General features: G+C 42.7%; 1 protein-coding gene across 1 annotated transcript in view; it reads left to right on the top strand.

Annotated features, from left to right (window-relative positions):
• The first annotated feature begins 2,399 nt into the window (after positions 1 to 2,399).
• Positions 2,400 to 21,884, top strand: part of NEK10 (NIMA related kinase 10) — a 141,924-nt gene continuing 122,439 nt past the window's right edge. Inside the window, exons 1-3 of the mRNA XM_081106382.1 lie at positions 2,400 to 2,583; positions 16,173 to 16,286; positions 16,568 to 16,628. Of these exons, the coding sequence (XP_080962508.1) occupies positions 16,210 to 16,286; positions 16,568 to 16,628 (138 nt within the window). The 5' untranslated portion in view covers positions 2,400 to 2,583; positions 16,173 to 16,209. The remainder of the gene's footprint in view (positions 2,584 to 16,172; positions 16,287 to 16,567; positions 16,629 to 21,884) is intronic.

The raw sequence follows: 21,884 nt of genomic DNA, 5'->3' as shown, positions 1-21,884 counted from the left end.
AGATCATTTTAAAAATTTAATTTATCAGCACATATTGACTTCTATAGTTGACTTAGAATAATTGTTAAACCCCAGTTGTTTTTTAAATCAGATTTTTGTGCATTGGTTGGTTTTTGTGTTTTGGCTTTTCTTTTGTTGCTTTAATATTGAGAGTTTTTGTTTTGTTTTGATTTTTTCTGTAGAGGGGGTTATCTTCCAATGTTTACTATGTTTAAATAAGTAGAAATTGAATGTTATTGTTCATTTATGTAATATTTGATAGCTTGGTATAATTTCACAGTACAATTCTAATTTTTATGACTTTTATAATTACAATGATATTTTCTTTTGTAATAAAATCCAAAGTAAACATTTAAAACGTAGAACTGATATTTTTCATTTATATGAAGTACAAGTCTCTACCAAGTCTAATGTGAATGACCCTGCCTTTTAAATTTGTTTTATAATTGTTAGAAGAAAACTATTTTTTGGAGATGTTATTGAAGTTGAAAGAGCAATAAAAGTCTACTGAATTAGTTGTTGGATAGTCTTTATTTTGTACTTTGATTTTTAGAAGAGCTGCATATCATGCTCATGTGGAGGGATAGAGGATAAAGAAATGGAAGTGATTTCTGTTTCTTATCTCCTGATATTCACATGCTTTAGTAAGAGAGAGAGAGAAAACTGTGATAAAAGAAGATGAAAAAAAGTGTGCATTCATAATTACTTTTTTGATAGTTGAGGAATTAAAGCCCTGTAAGGTAGGCTGATCTATTATTTTTCCTATTTTAAGACATCTATTTAGGGTAGAATTTGCAATGTGATGTGTAATGAGCACACATCACATTACATATGTAATGACTATGTTAATATTGGGTGCTCATTGTGTGCCAGGCAATGAGCACCCAATTCTCAAAACTCTCACTTTGTTTACACTTCACATCATCATCTGGTAGTCATTATTTTTCATGCCAGTTGAGTTGTAAAATGAAGACATAAGAAATTTCCCAAGTTGCCCAACATGGAAGAGCTAGTCAGTGATAGAAGCAGGGTGGAACCTACTTCAATATATTTCTTTTTTTTTTAAAGCTCCATAATGTGAACTATCTTTTCAAAGCTTTACTAATGCAATTAAAAAGAATCTTCAAACCTTCGCAAAAGGTGAGACTTGCCCGAAGCTACAAAACAAATTAGTAATAGGTGTACCTTATAGAGAGCTTGAATCACAGATCACTCTTTTTTTTCACACCACCATATTCTCATAGCTTGAAGCATGCAATGCACTGGAGTAGCAGGGTTTTCATGCTGTAAGAAAGGTATTTAGCATGTAGCAGTGATAATTTTAAAACAATCTTTGCTTTGGATGATGATTGAATTTTAGTCCATAGCAATCTTTTTTTTCCAAAATGTTGAAAGTGTTACATATGTCTCCCCCCCCCTCCCCATTGACCCCTTCTAGCCTGCCCTCGCCCCCCACCCCCACCCCAGGCCTTCACCACACTATTGTCTATGTCCATGGGTTATACATACATGCATACAAGTTCTTTGGTTGATCTCTTCCCACCCACACACCCACCCCCGCCTTCCCTCAGATTCCATAGCTTGTTCCATACTTATATATGTCTCTGGATCTATTTTGTTCATTAGATTTCACATATGAGTGAGATCATGTGATTGTCTTTCTCTGACTGGCTTATTTCACTTAGCATAACACTCTCCAGGTCACTCCATGCTCTCTTAAAGGGTAAGAGGTCCTTTTTTACTGCTGCATAGTGTTCTATGGTGTAAATGTACCACAGCTTTTTTTTATCCACTTATCTACTGATGGGCACTTGGGCTGTTTCCAGATCTTAGTATAAATTGCGCTGCTATGAACATAGGAGTGCATAGATTCTTTCTGATTGATGTTCTGGGTTTCTTAGGTATATTCCTAGAAGTGGGATCCCTGGATCAAATGGCAGTTCCATCTTTAAATTTTTGAGGAAACTCCATACTGTTTTCCATAATGGCTGCACCAGTCTGTATTCCCACCAGCAGTGCACTGGGATTCCCTTTTCTCCACATCCTCCCCAGTACTAGCCATAGCAATTCTTGAAGATGAAGCTCTTTCAAACCCATTTCATTTCAAATGCTAAAGGTTGGGAACACCAAGTCTAGAAAGATCCACAGTGTTTAGGAAACCTAGGCACAGGTGAGCAGCTCTAGAGCGGAGTGAAGCGGCTGCAGCACCACCTCAGCTTGCAGACTTGGGGCTGGATCCTGCGCGTTCTTTGGTTGCTGCGGCAACACGGAGGCAGCGTCACCTGTGGCTCTGGCGCTGGGCACGCGACAGCACTGCTGTTCCTGATTGGCTGTGGCGCCCCGGCGAGGCAGAAGAAGGCGTGTTGGCATTGGCTCAGCCGGCGCCGGTTGGTGGCCTAGAGGAGGATTTGATTGAAAAAACCAACGGTGCCGCTGGTATTGGCGACCCCGAAGTTCCAGGGGCCGGGAGTGGGCTGGGGAGGGCGGGCCTGCCCTCCTATCCGGAGCAGCGGTGACAGCCGCAGAAACGATGAGAAGGACCATTCAGAGATTGGCCTGAAGGAGGGACCTCCCTCCAGCGCGGTGAGTCGGGCAGGGGCGGGCGTCCCCCTGGGTCCGCGCGCGGTTTGAGTAGCGTCTCCAGGGAGGTGCCCACTGGTCCTTGTGGAGCATCCCGAAGCCTCGGGAGGCGACCTGAGGCTGGGGCTGCCAGTGCGCGCCCTTTTGGGCGGGGGAGTCCCTGTGAGCCGTCCTCATAGCTCATGGGTTGGTGATGGGCGGATGGATGGTGGGAAAGTGCCACCCACGGTGTTTGCTCCAGGAAGTAATTATTCTGGTTACATGGAGCCTGAGCGTGTCTCTTCCATTCTGCCCCCACGTCTCTGGAGACTCAGGCATAAAACCCTTATGGCGCGTGCTTTTTATACGTTCCCCTGATACGATGCTGCTCGCTCTGGCCCCCTGCTTTTCTGCTCCACGTGGGTGAGCCTCTCCACCTCCATGCCTCAGGCCCAGAGGTCTGCTGATAACTGGAAAGCTCCCACCTCCAGCCTAGTATGCCTCACTGAGCGTCAGACCCCCGAATCCAACTGCCAGTTAACGCCACACCTGTGCACCCCTAAATCCCATTTCCCCCCACTCCCACCAGACTGCCTCACCCTTGGGTTTCCTGTCTTGGGCAATATATTTTATTGATTTTTTACAGAAAGGGAGGGAGAGGGAGAGGGGTAGAAAGAAACATCGATCTGCTGCCTCCTGCACACCTCCTTCGGGGGATGTGCCTGCAACCAAGGTACATGCCCTTGACGGGAATCGAACCTGGGACCCTTCAGTCCGCAGGCGGACGCTCTAGCCACTGAGCCAAACCGGTCAGGGCAACATCTTTGACACTACCACCTCTTCTGCATTGCCAGCAATTACCAAGGCTGTACCTACTTCCTAGCTGCCAAGTCAATTCCCACAGCACCATCTCCATTCTCCCTGTATTGCATTTTCCACCAACTCCCCTGATTCCAGTCTGGCCCTATCAAATCCATTTTAAAAAAATAGATCTTATTGATTTTTTTACAGAGAGGAGGAGAGAGGGATAGAGAGTTAGAAACATCGATGAGAGATACATCGATCAGCTGCCTCCTGCACACCCCCTACTGGGTATGTGCCCACAACCAACCTACATGCCCTTGACCGGAATTTAACCTGGGACCCTTGAGTCCTGCAGGCTGATACTGTGTCCACTGAGCCAAACCCGTTAGGGCTCAAATCCATTTTCATTCCTATTGTTAGACAGATCTTTCTAAAAAAACATATAAGGGCATTTCCCTGCCTGCAAAAATTCAAATCCAGTTAGGTCTTGTATTGGCAGTTCCATCTTGTTGTTCCCAGAACAAGCCACATTCTCTCCCGTGCATCATAATTTCACCTGTAGCTCACACTGCCTGCAGAGGAATCCACTTTTTGCGCCATCTCCAGCCCTGTTCTCACTCCCCAGTCATTCTCTGTGTGTTGCCTGATTACTTTTCTGTTTCCTCCTCTGGACTTTCTCCATGTCTAAACAATGATACTCCAGTTGTACTTGGAGCTTCCAAATCATATTTCACGGGATTTGTTCGTTCATTCATTCATTCAGCAATCATTTATTGAATTTGTTGTTTGTTCTAACTAGTAGTGCTGTCCTGGAAGCTGAGGATGAACAAGCTAACTATCATTTCTATTTGTGACTAGTTTACAGTAGACTAAGGAGACAGACATGCATATTTATTCAATTATTGCCTGAATCGTCCCCTTTATTAAGAGCTGCAAGGCAGTGCCGGGTGGGGCTGTGACTATATCAAGGAGGTCAGCGAAAATTTCCTTAAAGAGTGGATACTCGAGCCCTGACTGGTTTGGCTCAGTGGATAGAGCATCGGCCTGCGGACTGAAGGGTCCCAGGTTCGATTCCAGTCAAGGGCATATACCTTGGTTGTGGGCACATCCCCACTGGGGGATGTGCAGGAGGCAGCTGATCAATGTTTCTCTCTCATTGATGTTTCTAGTTCTCTATCCCTCTCCCTTCCTATCTGTAAAAAATCAATAAAATACATTAAAAAAAAAAAAAAGAATGGATACTCGAGTTGAGACATGAATGATGGATGAGCCTTCCAGGCCTTTCTGTACCAATCTGACCCTTATATCCAAGAGTTAAAGTCCTGAGGTATAGAGGAGAAGCAGGTCTGGGACAGGGATTCAGGGCCTTGTATGAGTGGAGCTGGCTAGGGGGTCACAGGCATCATCTCATGAAACACCTCATAGGCCTTGATAATTTTTGTTTTTATCCTAAGAGACGTGGAAGCTCATGAAGGCTTAATTGGTCAAATTTGTATCACACAAGGGGTGCTTTCGTTGCTGTGTGGAGAGTGGATTTTTTGTCTTTGGAAGGAGGGAGAAGTTGGAAGTGGAGGGACCATTTAAGAAGTGAGTACTGTAGTTCAGGTGGTGATGTAGACTACGGTGTTGGCAGTGAGCATGGAGAGACGTGAACAGACTGGAACCATGTTGAGTAAGACAAGAGTCAGGATTTAGTGATCAAATGAGCAAGGGGGAGAGGAGGAAGGCAGTGTCATTTTCCTGAGGTTCATGCCTTTATTTGAGACTATTTTGTCCCATAAGTTGGCTGTAGTCTTGGAGGTCACCGCTCATTCATGTACCCATTATTCACTTCTTTCCAGATTTCTCAGCTCCAGTTCAACTCATCTACTCACCGTATCTCTAAACCACTCTCAGGATCTAGCCTCCAAACCTCTGGTTCACTCTCCTGGAGTATTCTTCACCCACCCTACCTATTCTTATGGACCTTCTTCAGGTCCCCAGGGTTCATGAGCCTTTCCATAGCTCTTCAGCCCACAGTGATCTTTCTTTCCCTCGAATGCATTCAATTTGTAATCTCCTATGGACATTCATTTTCTCTGCTTTCTGACATTTCTAGTGTTTTAATTTAATCCCTTGCTTTAGGCTGAACTGTTAAAAAAAAAAAAAAAGACAACATTTTTCGTATTAACTACATATTTACGATCCCCCCCCCCCCCCCAACACACACACACACACACACACACTGAATTGCGGATGGATTTTTTTGGTAGTGCTCAGGAGTCTCTTCTGCACAGAGCAGAGTAAATAATAAAGTGCACTTAGAATGGAATGTTATTAGGGGAAATATTATTTTATTTTATGGCTCAGAAAGTACTTCTGGTTTCTTGCAGTCCTGCCAATTGTTGTGAACATCAGTGTGTTTACCCGGTGTTCCCATCACCCTTAGAAGGTCTAGGGCTGAGTCCATACTCACTGATTACTAATTCATGACTCACTTATTATCATGACTTATTCCCATGATGGTTAACTTTTTGGGGCAGACATTTGGGATCATGTCTTATTCAGTGTAGTCGCCTCAATACCTGGCATATACGAGGAGATCATAATTATTTCTTAAAGGAATGAATGAATATCATTTTCACAGTTCCCTCTCACATAAAAACAGGGAATTGAATGTAATTTTGCTGTGTTTGGGGCTAATGAGAAAAGGGAAATTTGGTGTGATGCTTTAGTTATTTTCATTGACTGGCTAATAGAAACTCTTCCTTCATATCACCTGGACCTTTTCTCTCATTTATTTATTTATGTTAATATATTTTTATTGTTTTCAGAGAGGAAGGAAGAGGGAGAGAGAGATAGAAACATCAATGATGAGAGAGAAACATTGATCAGCTGCCTCCTGCATGCCCCTTACTGGGGAAGGAGCTCACAATCAAGGCAGATGCTCTGACCGGGAATTGAACCATGACCTCCTGGTTCATAGCTTGATGCTCAACCACTGGGCAACACTGGCAGGGCAATGGACCTATTTTTCCTTTTTAATATCACTACTTAATATATGGGCCTTGGGTGCATTTGTCCTAACACAGGCACATGCTAAACTCTGTCATGCGTGGACTTGGGTTAGCAGCCACACAGACTCGAACACAGACATAACACTAATAACATTATGCAGTGACTGTTGAGGGGATTCATAGAAATTGCATTCATATCTTCAAGTATTTCCCTGTATCACAAAATATATGAGTTTGCATGGGAATAAAGCTTGAAAATAAGAAAATTGTAATGGCATTTTTTGCTGCATATTCTATTTGATTTTGGAGCAGCATTCTCAGACCAACTTGGGGGTAGCTATTAGCCAGAGGAAAATGAAGGTAAACTTTTAAAGGAGTATCTAACATATAGCCTCTGGTCAATAAATATTTGTGGGAATGAGCGGGAGACAATCAGAATACTGTACTATTAGAATGTTTGATTCTTTTAGCCTCCAAGTGCTTATTTAAATGAAAAATAGAAAATTGTTTACAGTAGAAACTCTTTGCACAAGGAAGGTGTCAAGTCTGTTGACTCAGGAGCAAGGCCATGATGATACTTGCCCTTAGCTGGCAAGGCGCTCCTGCCAATGGAGGTTCTGTAGCAACTGGGTCTTTTGTTTTCTACTCTGATGGTGATATTACTGAACACCACCTACCTATTTCACATGAGTGAACCGGGATGAGTGAATGGATGTTTGTAAGCACTCCAGGGTCCAGGAGGTGGAGTTATGCAAGCATCAATTCTTATTATATCACTCTTGGCCCTCGGCTAAGGGCCAAAGTCAACAAATCCCCCCTTTCCCATCTACCCCAGAGTTTGCCATTAAGATTTAGGCCCTGCAGGTGAACTGGGCTTTATTCTCCTTCTACTCCCAGGTACATTTTACCTCTTTGGGTCACAGTTTCTTCGTGTGTTAAGTGAAAGACGTTGAATCAAGACCTGCAACTGGTGACCTGTATATCTGCTTTGTATGTCCCGTGAAAGTGTTTCAATTTGTTTAGCTTCATTTTTAATGTGATTTTGAGTCCCTTTAGGGAAGGTATGTCTTCTCAGGTTTGACTGAAGCCCTGCCACTCTCTGTCATCTACTCTACATCTGTCATGCATTTATCTTCTGTTTCTAGGCGTTGCAGGTGTTAGACCCCTGATCCTAGATGTGCTCTAAGGTTCTTCCTTATAGTAACTGTCTGTTCTGCTAGCTCCACGCATAGTTTATTGAAGAACAATAACAATGTTATGTAAGGGATAAAATCCAGCCTACAGTTTAGAGCAAGGGTTGGGCAAACTTTTTGACTCGAGGGCCACAATGGGTTCTTAAACTGGACCGGAGGGCCGGAACAAAAGCATGGATGGAGTGTTTGTGTGAACTAATATAAATTCAAAGTAAACATCATTACATAAAAGGGTACGGTCTTTTTTTTCAATAGTTTTATTCATTTCAAATGGGCCGGATCTGGCCCGCAGGCCGTAATTTGCCCACGGCTAGTTTAGAGACTCCCTCTTTGAGCTATAATAGGTATGAATAAGTCATGTTTCTTATAGAAGTTCCTTAATTTTTCTTATCACTTTACTTTTAAAATGTGTATGTGGCACCATCCAAGTCGCTCAGTTGGTTGGAGCATTGTCCTGTACACCAAAAGGTTGTGGGTTCAATCCTGGTTAGGGCATGTTCAGGAAGCAATGGATTGATGTTTTTCTCTCTTTCCCTTCCCCTTCCTCTCTCTCTAAAAATCAATAAAAACATATCCTCAAGTGAGGATTAAAAAAATAAAAATAAAAGGAAGAGTGTGTGTCTTTTATTTGCCATTAAGTTGTCCAATTTAACGTAACACTCTCTGTGCAGGATACATAGTTTTCTAGCACACAACTAATTTGAAAAAGACCAAGTACCTATATCTGTGAGATTAAGTGCAATTATTTCTTTGAATAAAAAAAAAAGAACCCTTCCTCTATTCTCAGAGCACTTTACTTAAATAAACTGCTCAAGTGGCCAACACATTTTTAAGTTTTTTAAAATATAATTTTAGATTCACATGAAAACTATAAAAATAGTACAGTGAGTTTCCATATACCCTTCACTCAGCTTCCCCTAATGTTAGTATCTTGCAACACTGTGGTGCAATTATCACGATTTGGAAAATAATGTTTAACCAATGCATTTAACACATTTTTTTGCTTATTTCTGGTTGCTTTATGTGAGTTATGTCTTATTTTTATCACTTTTTGCAAAGAACCACTATGAAAGGAATTTTAAGAAAAATATATCCACAGTAAAGGAAGTGGAGAAATGATTTTTCATTTTGCAATGCCAGCTAGTTACAGGGCTGGAGGTTCTCTAAGTTTCTTTACTGTTTACTTGAGCACAGACAGAACCGTAACTTGTCATCTAGTGGGAAGTGAACCATAATTCATCAATAGAAATAAGGACGCCCTGGTGTTGGTACAAGGAAGTTTCACTTCCTTTTGTGGTAATGTTCATAGTAGTTTATTTTAGTTCTTTTTCAAAATAATAAACCCGTTGTGGCCAAAGTGGCAATTACCTTTAGTTATACCAAACTCTCTTACTATAATTACTTTCTAAATGTTGTCTTTTTTAACCATTAGCAAATATAGTAAATAAAATAAGGTGGAACCCTAAGTGATTGGAAGGAAAAGGAGGCATTGTGGGGTTTGAAGTATTTCCATAATGAATCAAATGACTTTGTAAAGATGAGGCATTTGAGGATATTTGGAGCAGCCAAGAAAACTGTGGGATAAAAAAATTTCCAGGTAGAAAATCTGAAAACCATATCACAAATATCATGATATGTAGAGTAGTGGGTTTAAATTGTACAGTTTATTTTTTTTTTAATATATTTTATTGATTTTTTACAGAGAGGAAGAGAGAGAGATAGAGAGTCAGAAACATCGATGAGAGAGAAACATCGACCAGCCGCCTCCTGCACATCCCCCACCGGGGATGTGCCCGCAACCCAGGTACATGCCCCTGACCGGAATCGAACCCGGGACCTTTCAGTCCGCAGGCCGACGCTCTATCCACTGAGCCAAACCGGTTTCGGCTAAATTGTACAGTTTAGATTAATTACACTCAAATACATGATTTAACTATGGCTTGGATATCTTTCTCTGTCATATGTGTTTATCCTGCAATTACCAAGCGATTGAAAGCAAATGAGCTGTGTGTCTCTGGGGACTTCTTTTAGAATTAACTCAAATTTCAGGTGACAGTAGAAGATAGGAATTACATTTTTTTTAATGAATTAAAAAATTCATCAGAATTGCAGTGATTTCTGTGCTTTACTGGGGCTGTAAACACCAAACCCATGTGTCTGTTCTGTGATGTATGGAAAGATATTATCTCTCCCATGGGAGATAGGATTTGGTTCCTAGGACTGAGGTACCATGGAGAGACACCAAAAGTTTCTGTTGTTAAAGTAATATGCATTTAGATTTTACATATACATTTACATATAAATTTACATATAAAAATGTACTTCTTTTTTTTCAGAACACACACACACACACACACACACACACCATTTCAGCTTTTCCATTTAGAATCAAATGAAAGTCGATGTGAGCACAGTGTTGTGTAGCAAGTATTGTAATTTCTTTCGCCTCATCTCATCTATAAAATAAATGATAGAAAATAAGTGGGTTTCTAATTGTAATTTTAGCAGAAGAACCCTTTTCTCAAATGAAACTGTACACAGAACCCCCAGAGAAGCAGGACTTGCTAGGGTTCATGCAAGTGGGGAGTCCATGCTCAGCCCTACTTGACCACACCTCTCCCCTCCCAGGCTCACTCACGCCCTCTTATGGTTGTCCTGGGACTGACAATACTCAGGCTGTGTACTTGGGGTAGTGGTTCTCAGAGAACCGTCTAGGGTTGCTGTGAAAACAGTATTGTTATTTGAAAAGAAAGACTGCAGTTGTCTAGGCCGTTGTTATTTAGGTGGTCTCCAAACTGGTGTGTTACTGTCCATGAGGAGAGTGTTTAGAGATGTTTACAGCAATTTAACATTGCCACAATTCCCCCCCCACCCCCATTGACCTAATCTGGCCCATCCCCACCCTCTACCCCCAGACCTTCACCACACTATTGTCTGTGTCCATGGGTTATGCATATATGCATGCAAGTTCTTTGGTTAATCTCTTCCCACCCACCTATCCTCTCCTGCCTTCCCGCTGAGGAGAGATTTTTAAAAATACTCACCCAAGGATAGGCTTTTATTGAATTTTTAGAGAGAGAGAGCAAGAGAGAGAAACATCAATGTAACAGAGAAACATTGTTCGGTTGCCTCCTGTATGTGCCCTGACCAGGAATCAAACCTACAACCAACAGAGCCACACCAGGTAGGGAGAGATTTTTGAACTAAAATAATGACACAGGTTTTAAAAAAATATTTTTTTATCTACTTGTTAATTTTTATTTAATTAATACAGGGTAGGGAAAAGTAAGTTTATAGGGAAAATAACACAACAATTAAGAAATAGTAATACAAGAATAAACTCTGTTTCGTGTACTCACAACTGTAAAATCTTCTTTTGCCCCACCCTGCTCATTGCTTCCCTCTCGGGTGTCTGGTGACTAAGGGAGGGCCAGTCCCTGGTCTTATGGGGTGACCAGGCAATTGCAATAGTTCACGCATAAGTTCGCAATGTAGGGAGTACAGGCTTCCCTGGGGCACTGAGAAGGAGCACCAGGTTGGGGGGCCCTAATTCTAAAATTAAATAATTGTTAAAAAGCAAATAATTCACAAACTGGTAAAAAAGACCTTAAGCCACTTTCTACAGATTCTGACAAGTATTTTTTGTTCCTATACTGTGTCGTGCACTGTTCTAAGTGCTGGGGACATATTTGTGGATAAAACAGACGCAATCTCTGTCACACGGGGCTTAGGATCTTGTGCAAGGAACCCAATAAATGGACAAGAGGGTTTCCGATGTTGATGAGCTCCAGAAGGAAATCAGACACGGGGGTTGGTAAAAGTGGGTGTGTGGGAGTGGATATGTTGTAGAGATTGGTCAGGGGAGCCCTCACTGAGGAGGGGACATCTGAGCTGAGACCTGAATGACACGAGAGAGCCTGCCGGAGAACATGAGAGGGGAACAGCGAGTGGCAAGTGCCCAGGCTTTCAGGCAGGAATGATGCTGGGAGAAAGCCACCATGGCTGCCGTGGAGTAAGCGAGAGGGAAAGGAGAGGATAGAAGAGCTCCGAGGTGAAAGTCATGGTTAGAAGCCAAGTGCAGCAGGGAAGGCCACAGGAAGGTTGTAAACTAGAGTGGCAGGATCTGCTTCAAATTTTATTCATTTAGTATTAAAAAATAATTTTATTTTGATTTTAGAGAGAGAGGATGGGAGAGGGATAGAGAGATAGAAATATCAATGAGAAAGACCTCCGGCTTCCTCCCACTGAGGATCGTGCCGAAACCTGGGCATGTGCCCTAATTGTGAATCGAACTGGGGACGTCTTGGTTCATGGGTCAACACTCAACCATTGAGCCACACCAGCCAGGCTGATTCACATTTTAAATCAATCCCATGGGCTCCTGCAGATAGAGAGGAGCAAGAGTGGAAACAGAGACCAGTGAGGAGGTGGTGGCAGTGGTCCAGGCAAGAGCTGCAGTGGCTCGGAGCACAGAGCAATAGCAGTGGGAGTGGAGACGAGGGAAAGCTGACTGGCTGGTCCCGGTGGTGGCTGGAATGTGGGAGGTGAAGGAGAGGGACGGAGAACATTGTCTAGACTAGCTGGGTGGTGCCAGTGACTAGGTGAGGGCCCTATGGTCCGGGGGTGGGGTTCCAGAGTTTTGTTTGGGGTGCATTAAATTTGGGCTGCTTGTTAGACATCCAGGTGAGGACTGTGCATCGAGGAGCTCAGGATGGGGTTCGGGCTGACCGTATACATTTGGAATTAGCCATGGGACCGCCAGAGATCCCTTAGGGAGAAGCAGGAAGGGAAGGGAAGGGGAGGGGAGGGGAGGGGAGGGGAGGGGAGGGGAGGGGAGGGGAGGGGAGGGGAGGGGAGGGGAGGGGAGGGGAGGGCAGGGGAGGGGAGGGGAGGGGAAGGGAAGGGAAGGGAGGGGAGGGGAGGGGAAGGGAAGGGAAGGGAAGGGAAGGGAAGGGAAGGGGGCCAGAGACCAAGCTGACTGCTAGGCCACAAGGTCAAACATGCTAGCATCTGGAGAGGTCAAACAATGGAGCAGGGACATGTGACTCATTAGCTGAGAGCTACTGCAGGAGGCTCGGGCCCAGCCTGGAGCCTCAGTAAAGATTCTTGTTCCCTCATCACCCACAGCCCCTACACTGGAGTCGGTGATCCCAGTGGACGACGTGGGCATTCCACCCACAGCCTCTTCCATCCCTTATGCCTGTTTGTTTGTCCTGGGTATTGGCTTCAGTGTTCCTTTTTTGGGGGACTCCCCCCAAGCTATCAGAGGCTCCTTAGTCCCCAGACAGGAGTGCCTGGGAGAGATGACCTCTCTTGGTGGCCCCTAAGCAGTGACTGAAGACGACAGGAGCAGGAAAGCCCGGCTCCCTTCCCTCGGCCTTAGACAGCTCTGAGGCAGAGCCTGTGCCCTGCAGAGTTCTCCTGGGAATCAGGCTGAAGCTACCCTCTGGAGAGCTTTTGCCTTAGCGAGCATCCTTGCTGGACCTGTCTTGGTAACACTTTCTCACTAAGCTGTCTCCTCTGGGCAACTTGATTGAAGCTCTGAACAGCTCTCCTCGCCACCAAGCCTGCCCCCTTGTTCCCGGCCCCATTCTGAGATTATAACCACTGGTATAGTGTCATCATTAAAAAAATAATAATAATACAATTAGAGGACATATTTTAAAGCTTTCCCAAATTCTCAGTTATTATTTTTTGGAATAGTTTATATATTAACAGCCATCAAGTGGAAAGGATTTTTTATTTAATCATCATAAAGTCAATTGTCTGTTTCTACTGATTCTGATGGATTTGTTTACTGTTCAATTAAGTGAGACATTTCCAGGGAGTTATTTATTTTCACTCTTCCGGCTCAGAGAGTGAATGCGAATCTTAAAACTGATAAAACGATTAGCTGATTATTTCCTGTTCACATACCGGGTCAATGACATTATGGAGATTAAGCAGGGGAGTAAGGTAGGTGTTTAGCAGGATTTGCCTGCTTTGGATATGATCTCTGGCAGAAGAAGCCGCGAGCTTTTCCACCCATTTTCATGTGCTAATCTCTGTAGCTTTCATTCCCTACTTGTAAGACAGTCTGCAGCTGCGGTCTGAGCAGGAATGGGAGGCCAAAGGGCCAGTGTGTCTATGTGGAATTTTCCCTCTGTCATTGAGGGCAAAGTAAAATTAGATTTTATTTATCTTGACTGGATTTCCATTTATTTTAGAACTTCTGGGGGTATTTTAATATCTGTCTATAAAAAGCACTTGGATCTTTTAAGGAATAAGTTAAAAAATGTTTTTATTGATTTCAGAGAGGAAGAGAGAGAGGGAGAGAGATAGAAACATCAGTGATGAGAGAGAATCATGGATTGGCTGCCTCCTGCATGTCCCCCACTGGGGATCAAGCCTGCAACCAGGGCATGTGCCCTGACTGGGAATAGAATCATGATCTCCTGGTTCATAGGTCGACACTCAACCACTGAGCCACACCGGCCGGGCTTAAAGAATAATTTACATATCATACATTCTTCCTCTCTTCCACCCCCCTCCCTCTTGCCTTTCTTTCCTTCTTTTCTCCCTTTTCCTTTCCTTTCCTTTCCTTTCCTTTCCTTTCCTTTCCTTTCCTTTCCTTTCCTTTCCTTTCCTTTCCTTTCCTTTCCTTTTCTTTCCTTTCCTTTCCTTTCCTTCCCTTTCCTTTCTTTTCCTTCTTTTCTTTTCTCCCTCCCTTCTACTCTCCCTTCATTCCCTCTTTCCTTCCTCCCTGCCTTCCTTTCTTTTTTCCTTTCTTTCTGAGTAAAGCCAATGCTAATTCAAATCTGTAGCTGAATATCATACAAAACATATTTTAAACTTCCCAAGTGGGTTTTTCTTTGCTTGTGGTAGAATCACAAAATTGTGATAGCCTCTTTTACCTTTAACAGTTTTCTGTCTGAGATTAGACATAGTAAACACATATTTGTTAAATGGATGAGTCCATAGTGTTATATCCTAGGCACAATCCTAAAATATCAGCGATGTGTTTTTCTTGGTGTGCATCTGTGATGAGAGGCTTGGCCTCCAGCTGTTAATTTCAGCTCAACTCTTTGTCACAAATATGACAACTATATTGGGAAAATAATTTTTAATTCCTTAAACTATCTGTACATTTCACAAAATTAAATTTTAGTAGACTCTGTTGCCATGGAACACCCATTGGCAATTCTTTTTGCCTCTAAATACTTCTGAAGCACTTGGATGCTGATCACTGATTTCATAATACATTGAGGCATGCAGTTATAAGACAGTAATACATGCTTTTTCATGCCTGAAAAACACACCGTGAAGTCAAGCGATGGCATTGAGGCACAGTGGAAATATTTGCATCCAGTCAAATTAAACTAATAGTATACTTAATTTTGCATTTGCTATAGAGTTGAAAGTCTGGGTATCTTCAACTTCCTTTTTGTTTCTGTTCTGGAAACTAAAACAATTGAATGAGAAGTGTGTTAAGGGTAAAAAAGCAAACAAATAAATTGTTCTGCCCATTTGTGAACTCGTATTTTGAGTGGGGGTGGGAAATAGTACTAAAGTTGATCTTGGAAAGTTGACAGTGACCACAAAGCTCAATTCAGAAGACTGAAATGCCTATTGGGTTGTATTTTGAGGTGCACTCTCCCACTTGTTAAAAGAATAAAATTCAACTGAGTAAATTTTAAAACTTTTTATTGGCTTTATTCAGCAGTTTATAAATCGGGCAGCAGCATCCAATCTAGCAGATAGAAAGGAGCTTTGAGTTGCTGCACAAACAGAAAGACTTTTAGAGGCAGAACGGAGCAGGAATGAGGAAGTTGTACTCGGCAGAAAGCAGGCCGGCTGCTGCAAGGTTGCTTTACCGAAAGGGGATGGTTAGGAGTTTGTCAGGTAGATTACCTAACTAATGCTGGCTTAAGTTTCCACTTCTGGGTGAGCTGAAACTGTAATTGAGTGTTGGTTCAGTAATGTGGGACTTAGCATAAGTGACTCCATTTTGGGTCTGTTGAATTGTTTTTAACAAGATGGTTGAATGAGTTCAGGGCCTGTCCAACTGTCGCAGAAGAGCTTATGACTGGAATTGATCCATGTGGGGATTCAAACACTTAGGAATTCTGGAAATTCAGCGACATGTTGCACGTTGCTCTGGACACTGTAATGCTTATTTGCAAGTGGATGAGGCTTTCTCTGGGACACTTATGGACATGACCTGTGATGAGGGAGGAACCCCTAACTAGCAGCTATGGTCAAGGATACTTGTCAAGAAAGACAAGTAAGAAGGCATAATAGCATCAGTGGGGAGGTAGGTATTTGCTTATAAATATACATATTTTAGAAAGCCCAAATGAGGACACTTTTCCTGACATGCAGAACAATACTTATTTGTAGTAATGGGTCAGAATGTTTGAAATCAAGGATGACTTAGAAAATATAGGCTCTGGAGTACTATAAACCTTTCTCTAAATGTATCCAGAGGCCTTCGGATGAGAATAGTAAATGGTATTCATATGGACATATTTTTTTTGCATATTTAAGTAAATGTTATAAATGACTTTTTGGCTGTATTAACTGAGAATATTTTGGAGCATCCGATCCGACTAAAGATTTTCCCTCTGGTTTACTTTGAAAGGAATGCAATGTTAATTCTGGGGCGTTGACGTTTTACAATGCCTGATCAAGACAGAAAGGTGAAGACCACAGAAAAATCAACCGATAAAAAACAGCAAGGAATCACCACCACCAGGTAACCCCATACTGAGTCTTTGCTAATTATGAACTCAGGCAGTGGCCAGCAGTCAGATTTAATAGGTTTCTGAGAAATAGCGTGGACCCTTGACCACTGCTACTCTGGGTTGCGGTGTTTACTGTAATGTTTGACCATTTGCAAATTCTAAAGAAGTGTTTAGTGTGCGTATGTTTCTGTCCATAAAAGCAGGCCTCCAGGTGGCAGTGCCATCAGGGGATGACATGCCTAGTTCACCTGGAGTCTTCTGCTAGCTGACATTGTGTTATTCTTTCTCCTAGGGACTATTCAGATCTTAAAAGACTTCGGTGCCTTTTGAACGTCCAATCAAGCAAACAACAGGTAGGGTTTTCAAAGAAGATATGGACATCAATAAAAAGGGAATCACGTGTTTCCAAAGGGATCCATTCAACACCTTTATGAATGATATGCCTACTTCTCTTTTTTCTTTTGCATATTTTGTCTTTCTTCACCCAGTTGTTCCTCTCATACCTGCCAAGACTAGGGGCATCCATAGTCTTCTCATTCTTCTCCTCTCAGGCCTTGGACCTGCTCTAGCCTATGCTTGTTGCCATGTGTCCTCATTACCAAAGCTCTCAGGTCTGGAAACAGCATGTCTTCTATTGAATGCCCGCTGTTCAAGTCTTCAGAGCTTTGGGGCAAGTGATTTTTTCAAAACACTCTTCACCACATTTCCCTTCTTCTCCTCTTCACCCCCCTCACGCTGCCCACCTGCTACAGCTACGCTCTTGAGGATTGCTGCAAATTGTCTCTTACTGAAAAGAGGGGAAAGGAGTGAGTTTGGGCTATTTTTATAATAGTATTTTTATATTTTTATTAGACAGAAAAAGGAATTTATCTGGACACATGTCTTTTTTTGTTTTGCTTCTGTAAGACTTTGGAGAGGCATGAGATTAAAGGCCATCCCTGGAGGTTTGGGAACCAACCCAGCGATGCTAATAATAATAAAAGAAGACCCTTATGTAGCACTGTTAACTAGTAAGTGGCTGGGATGGGACTTGACCTGGTGGCATGGCTCCAAAGCCTGCTATGCTATTCTCGTTTCACTTGTGTAAGAGCTCGTGTGGTGGTAACTAACATCGATGGTCTTTGCTATATCAACCAAACTTCGCAGAGAACTGCACATTTCTCTCTATTTATTTATAGCAGAGAATGACTTTCTAATGATTTGATGGCAACTAAAGGCCAAATAATGATAGTTCATTTTAGGGAACACTTACTATGTGCCTGATGCTTTTCCTGCCTTACCCTGCGTAACAACCAAAGCTCCCCCCTTTACAGGTAAGGAGCCAGAAGCACAGAGAGGTTAGATGACTTTCCTAAGATCACACAGACAGCTAATGGTAGAAGACAGATCTGAACTCAAACACGCCAACTCTGCAATGTGTGCCTCTAACCACTTAGATACCTTTTAAATGACTTGGGAAATTCAATCATGTGCAGTTAAAAAAGTAGTCGAGTAAGCTCTGATTTGGAGCAAACGTGGCCTTAAAACATTTTTTCTTTTGTCACTTCCTTCTTCTCTGTTACTAATGCCACACCCTCACTCTCCTCGCAGTAACTCCTTTCTTTTCACCCACTGATGTCAGCAGTCACTCTTACCCTTTGTCTGTCTTGACACTGCTTAGTATCCTTCTGGCTCACTGCTCACAACCTTCATGAATCACTGCACCAAATCCAGCCCATTCTCCCTTAGTAAGGTGAGCAGGATGACTCAGCATGCAGTTTTGGTTGTAGTTCCCATTCTCTTTCACTGCAAGTTGTTACCATATTGTCAGACTTCTGCCTTTTCTTTCTATTCCCTTCTCCCGAATTTCTTACCTATTTCCAAGACTCAAATCTAGTGATGCCACCTCCACAAAAAGCTTTCCCTGTATCTTCCATTCTAGAAGTGAGCCTTTCTCTTCTCAAAGCACCATCTTTCACTGTCGTAGCATTATTTTCTCCATTGTTTTGGAAACTCTTGCCTATGTGTCTGATTTCCTGGCAAGAGGATAGATTTCCCAATGCCAACAACTTCGACTTATGCCTCTGTTTCACTGTATCCTCTATTCCGTGAATTCTCGGTCATTTTTTGCCAAATTGAACTGTGTCTTAAGAATTGGGTTACCACATGGATATGTATAACAACCCTCTAGCCAGGGTAAAAGAATCACCAGTGGAGGTTTTGGCAGTAGTTTTCCACCTTTGAAGCTCATGCTGCACTAGATCTATTGTGTCCCCTTTCAACACCTGGCTGTTAATGAAAGTGAATTGAATAGTTTCCCTCTGCCCTTAAAACCAGTTTTAGAATTTGCAATCTGTTGTTTGACAAGTTCATATGCTTATCTTTCTGTGAAATATTTCACATGTATAAAAATTTTATTTGTAATGTTTTAATTACTCAGAAAGCAGATGGTTCTATGAAAAATAACTGCTCAACTATGTGAAGGTCCCGAGGTTCACGAAATTCATTCCTAATTCTGTGTATAAAACTTCCATTCATTTTAAATTCTAAAATAATAAATTTTATTCTGAACACCCTATTCTCCTTTCCATAAAATAGTGTAGAGGCATTTATAGGAGAAGGAAGAAATTGGAAGGAATAAATCAAGAATTTATTTATAGCTTACTTGTTCCAGAAAGAGAGTAAGGAGGCTTATAAAGATACATCAAGTATGACAGGTTATTAATTAAACCTGGGCCAAGAAGAAAGAAAAACAAGGGTTATATCAAAGTAGAGTCATAGGCAGAAATGCCCATCAAAATGCGTAAGCGGGGCACACATTGGTTCTGAGACTTACAGTAGCAGTCAGTTTGAAATCAGAAACTTTGGGATTAAGGCCCACTCACCTGAATTTAGGTTCCAGCAAGTCCTGGCCTGTTATTTGTAAATGGGCCAAGATGGCCCATCAACCGGTTGAAGAGGAAATATACTTTGTGGGTTTGGGCAGAGAATTGCAAGAACTGAATGTCCTTCATCTGAATCTAATGAGTCCCGCCACTTCCCTCGTTGCTTCCTGTGTTCCAGTGTCTGCCTTCACTGTTGGTCCTATTTGCTCTTCAGCACATTAGCGTCTGCTGCTCCGTGGGACGGTCCCACAGTGCGACAGAAGTGGGAGCAGACACACACTGAGGCAGATGTAGACCTGCCTTTATCATAAGCAGTTGATCGTAACCCAGTGATGCCATATAATTCCAGGAAAATAATTGCTCCGGGGTTGTTGCAACAAACGGAAATTACCAAATTGGTTGGAGATTTCACCAGAGGTTTTCACAAATCTTTTTTTAAAAAAATTTTTCTATTGATTTCAGAGAGAAAGGGAGAAGGAGAGAGAGACAGAAACATCAATGATAAGAGAGAATCATTGATCATTTGCCTTCTGCATGCCCCACACGAGGGATCAGCCTGCAACCTGGGCATATGGCCTAACTGGGAATTGAACCGTGACCTCCTGGTTCATAAGTCGACACTCAACCACTGAGCTACTTAGGCCAGGTCGTTTTTCACAAATCTTGAAATAATCTGCCTAGAGCTGGAATTTCAGCCCTCTTTCCACCCCGCCATCCCCCCACCCCACCTGCACCACATACACACACACATTTAAAGCCATAGGGAGCTGAGAAATTGGTTTGCAAGAAAAAATAGGATAAAGAAATTAATGACAGGTCCATTAAATGCCTCTGAAATAAAAGGTTTTGATAGATGCTGTGGAAAGAAAAAGTATAAGGTACAGTTCTAGTGGTCTTCAGACCAAGTGTGGGAAAGACAGCTCCGGTACATGACAAGGCAGGACCAGAATCCTGGGTGAATGGTACAGACGTGGGTACAGATTTTAAGGAGGATAGTTCTTGAAAAATGGGCTGGTTTTTCATCAGCAGAATGGATGGGAAAGACATTCTAGGTGAAGCGAATAAAGTAATGAGATATCTGCAGGAGAGAAAAGAAGCATTGCAGAAGCCAAATGGTGACTGGACGTTTCTCCTGGAAGCAGTGATAAATGAAGCTAGAAGTCGTGCAGTATCTGATGGCCCATCTACACATGCTGTGCTGGATCCATAAGCGACAGGGAATGTTGACCTTTCCAAGTAGAAGTTACATGATCAAAATTTTAGGAAGGCCCTTTGCTTTATTCTCTGCTCTCTTTCCTTTCCAGTCATATTATTCAAGTTGCCCAGGTAGCTTTCAGTTTCTTAAACCACCCACAGTTTTTCTCTGCCCTCCAGCCTGCGTAAAAATCTACCCAAAACACTCTGGATTACTCCTGGCATCCTGGTCCATGGCCCACCCTATTCTCTTTACTTTCCACCACAACTAATTTTTCAGCATGTTCTTATGCTAGTTTAACCCCTTCCCCATCCTCATGGGTCTGCAAACTCCTTGAGGGCAGAGACCATAGCCATCCTGCTTACTTATACCCAGTGTCTCACACATCATCTGGCAAACAATGTGTCTGCAACAAACATGGGAATGGATGGACTTGGCTGGAGGTAGTATACCAGATAAATCAGATTTGCAAGACACTGGACAAAGTGAGCATTCATTCAACAGCTTCACATTTGAACATCTATGTGCCAGGCTCTGTGAGAAGTGCTGCCCTCAGGGTGGTCAAATTCGAGGAGGAAAGGCCGATGTGTAAACTAGACATCTCACTAAACTGTAATAAGTGCTCCACGAGAGATCAGTACAGTAATGCCACCAGGGAGGGAGTGAACAGCTCAGCCAGGAAGGCTTGGGCAGGTGCGCACCAGGAGGCTGTTGGAGCTGAGCCCTGAAAGGCGATCCGGAGTTATAGCTGCAGCACACGCCCAGGCATGGAATGGTCAAACACTATGGTGGTTCCGGGATGGGTGACCAGTTTGAGGGAGCCAGAACTTGGGGCATGGTTTTTTACTTTTTTGTTTATTCAATTATGTATTTATATTGTATGGCCTTGTGGGTCTTTATTTCATTCTGTGGTGGATTTGTCATCAAATACGGCATGGCAAATCATTCCCAATCTTAGTGGTTTAAAGCAACAAAGGTCATTTATTGTCCCTCACCCATCTGTGGGTCATGAATTCAAAGCAGCTGGTCCTGGCTCAAGTTTCTGATGGGGTTGCAGTCAGGTGTCAGCAAGGCTGTGGTCCTGTCAACATCCCTGGGGCTGGAGGACCCACTGCCAACGTGACTCACTGCACGGGCTGCCAAGGCGGTGCTGTTTGCTGGTGGAAGGCCTCTCCACAGGGCTGTCTGTCCTCAGAGCATGGAGTGTGGGGAGATTCTTCAGAACGAGTCACCTGGCATGTTTAAAGAAACAATCATATTTGCCAATGCTATTTCAGATAAGGGTTTAATCTCCAAAAATTACAGGGAACTCATACAACTTAACAAAAGGAAGATAAACAATCCAATAAAAAAATGGGCAAATGACCTAAAGACACTTTTCAAAAGAGGACATACAGAAGGCCGAGAGACATATGAAAACATGCTCAAAGTCACTAATCATCCGAGAGATGCAAATCAAAACGACAATGAGATACCATCTCACACGTGTCAGAATGGTTATCATCAACAAATGAACAAATGACAAGTGCTGGCGAGGATGTGGAGAAAAA

The sequence above is a fragment of the Myotis nattereri genome, assembly GCF_964212035.1.
Source record: "Myotis nattereri genome assembly, chromosome: 14".
Classification (NCBI taxonomy): Eukaryota; Metazoa; Chordata; class Mammalia; order Chiroptera; family Vespertilionidae; genus Myotis; species Myotis nattereri.
Note: the sequence above shows the minus strand (reverse complement) of the source record. Positions and strands in the feature narration are given on the sequence as shown.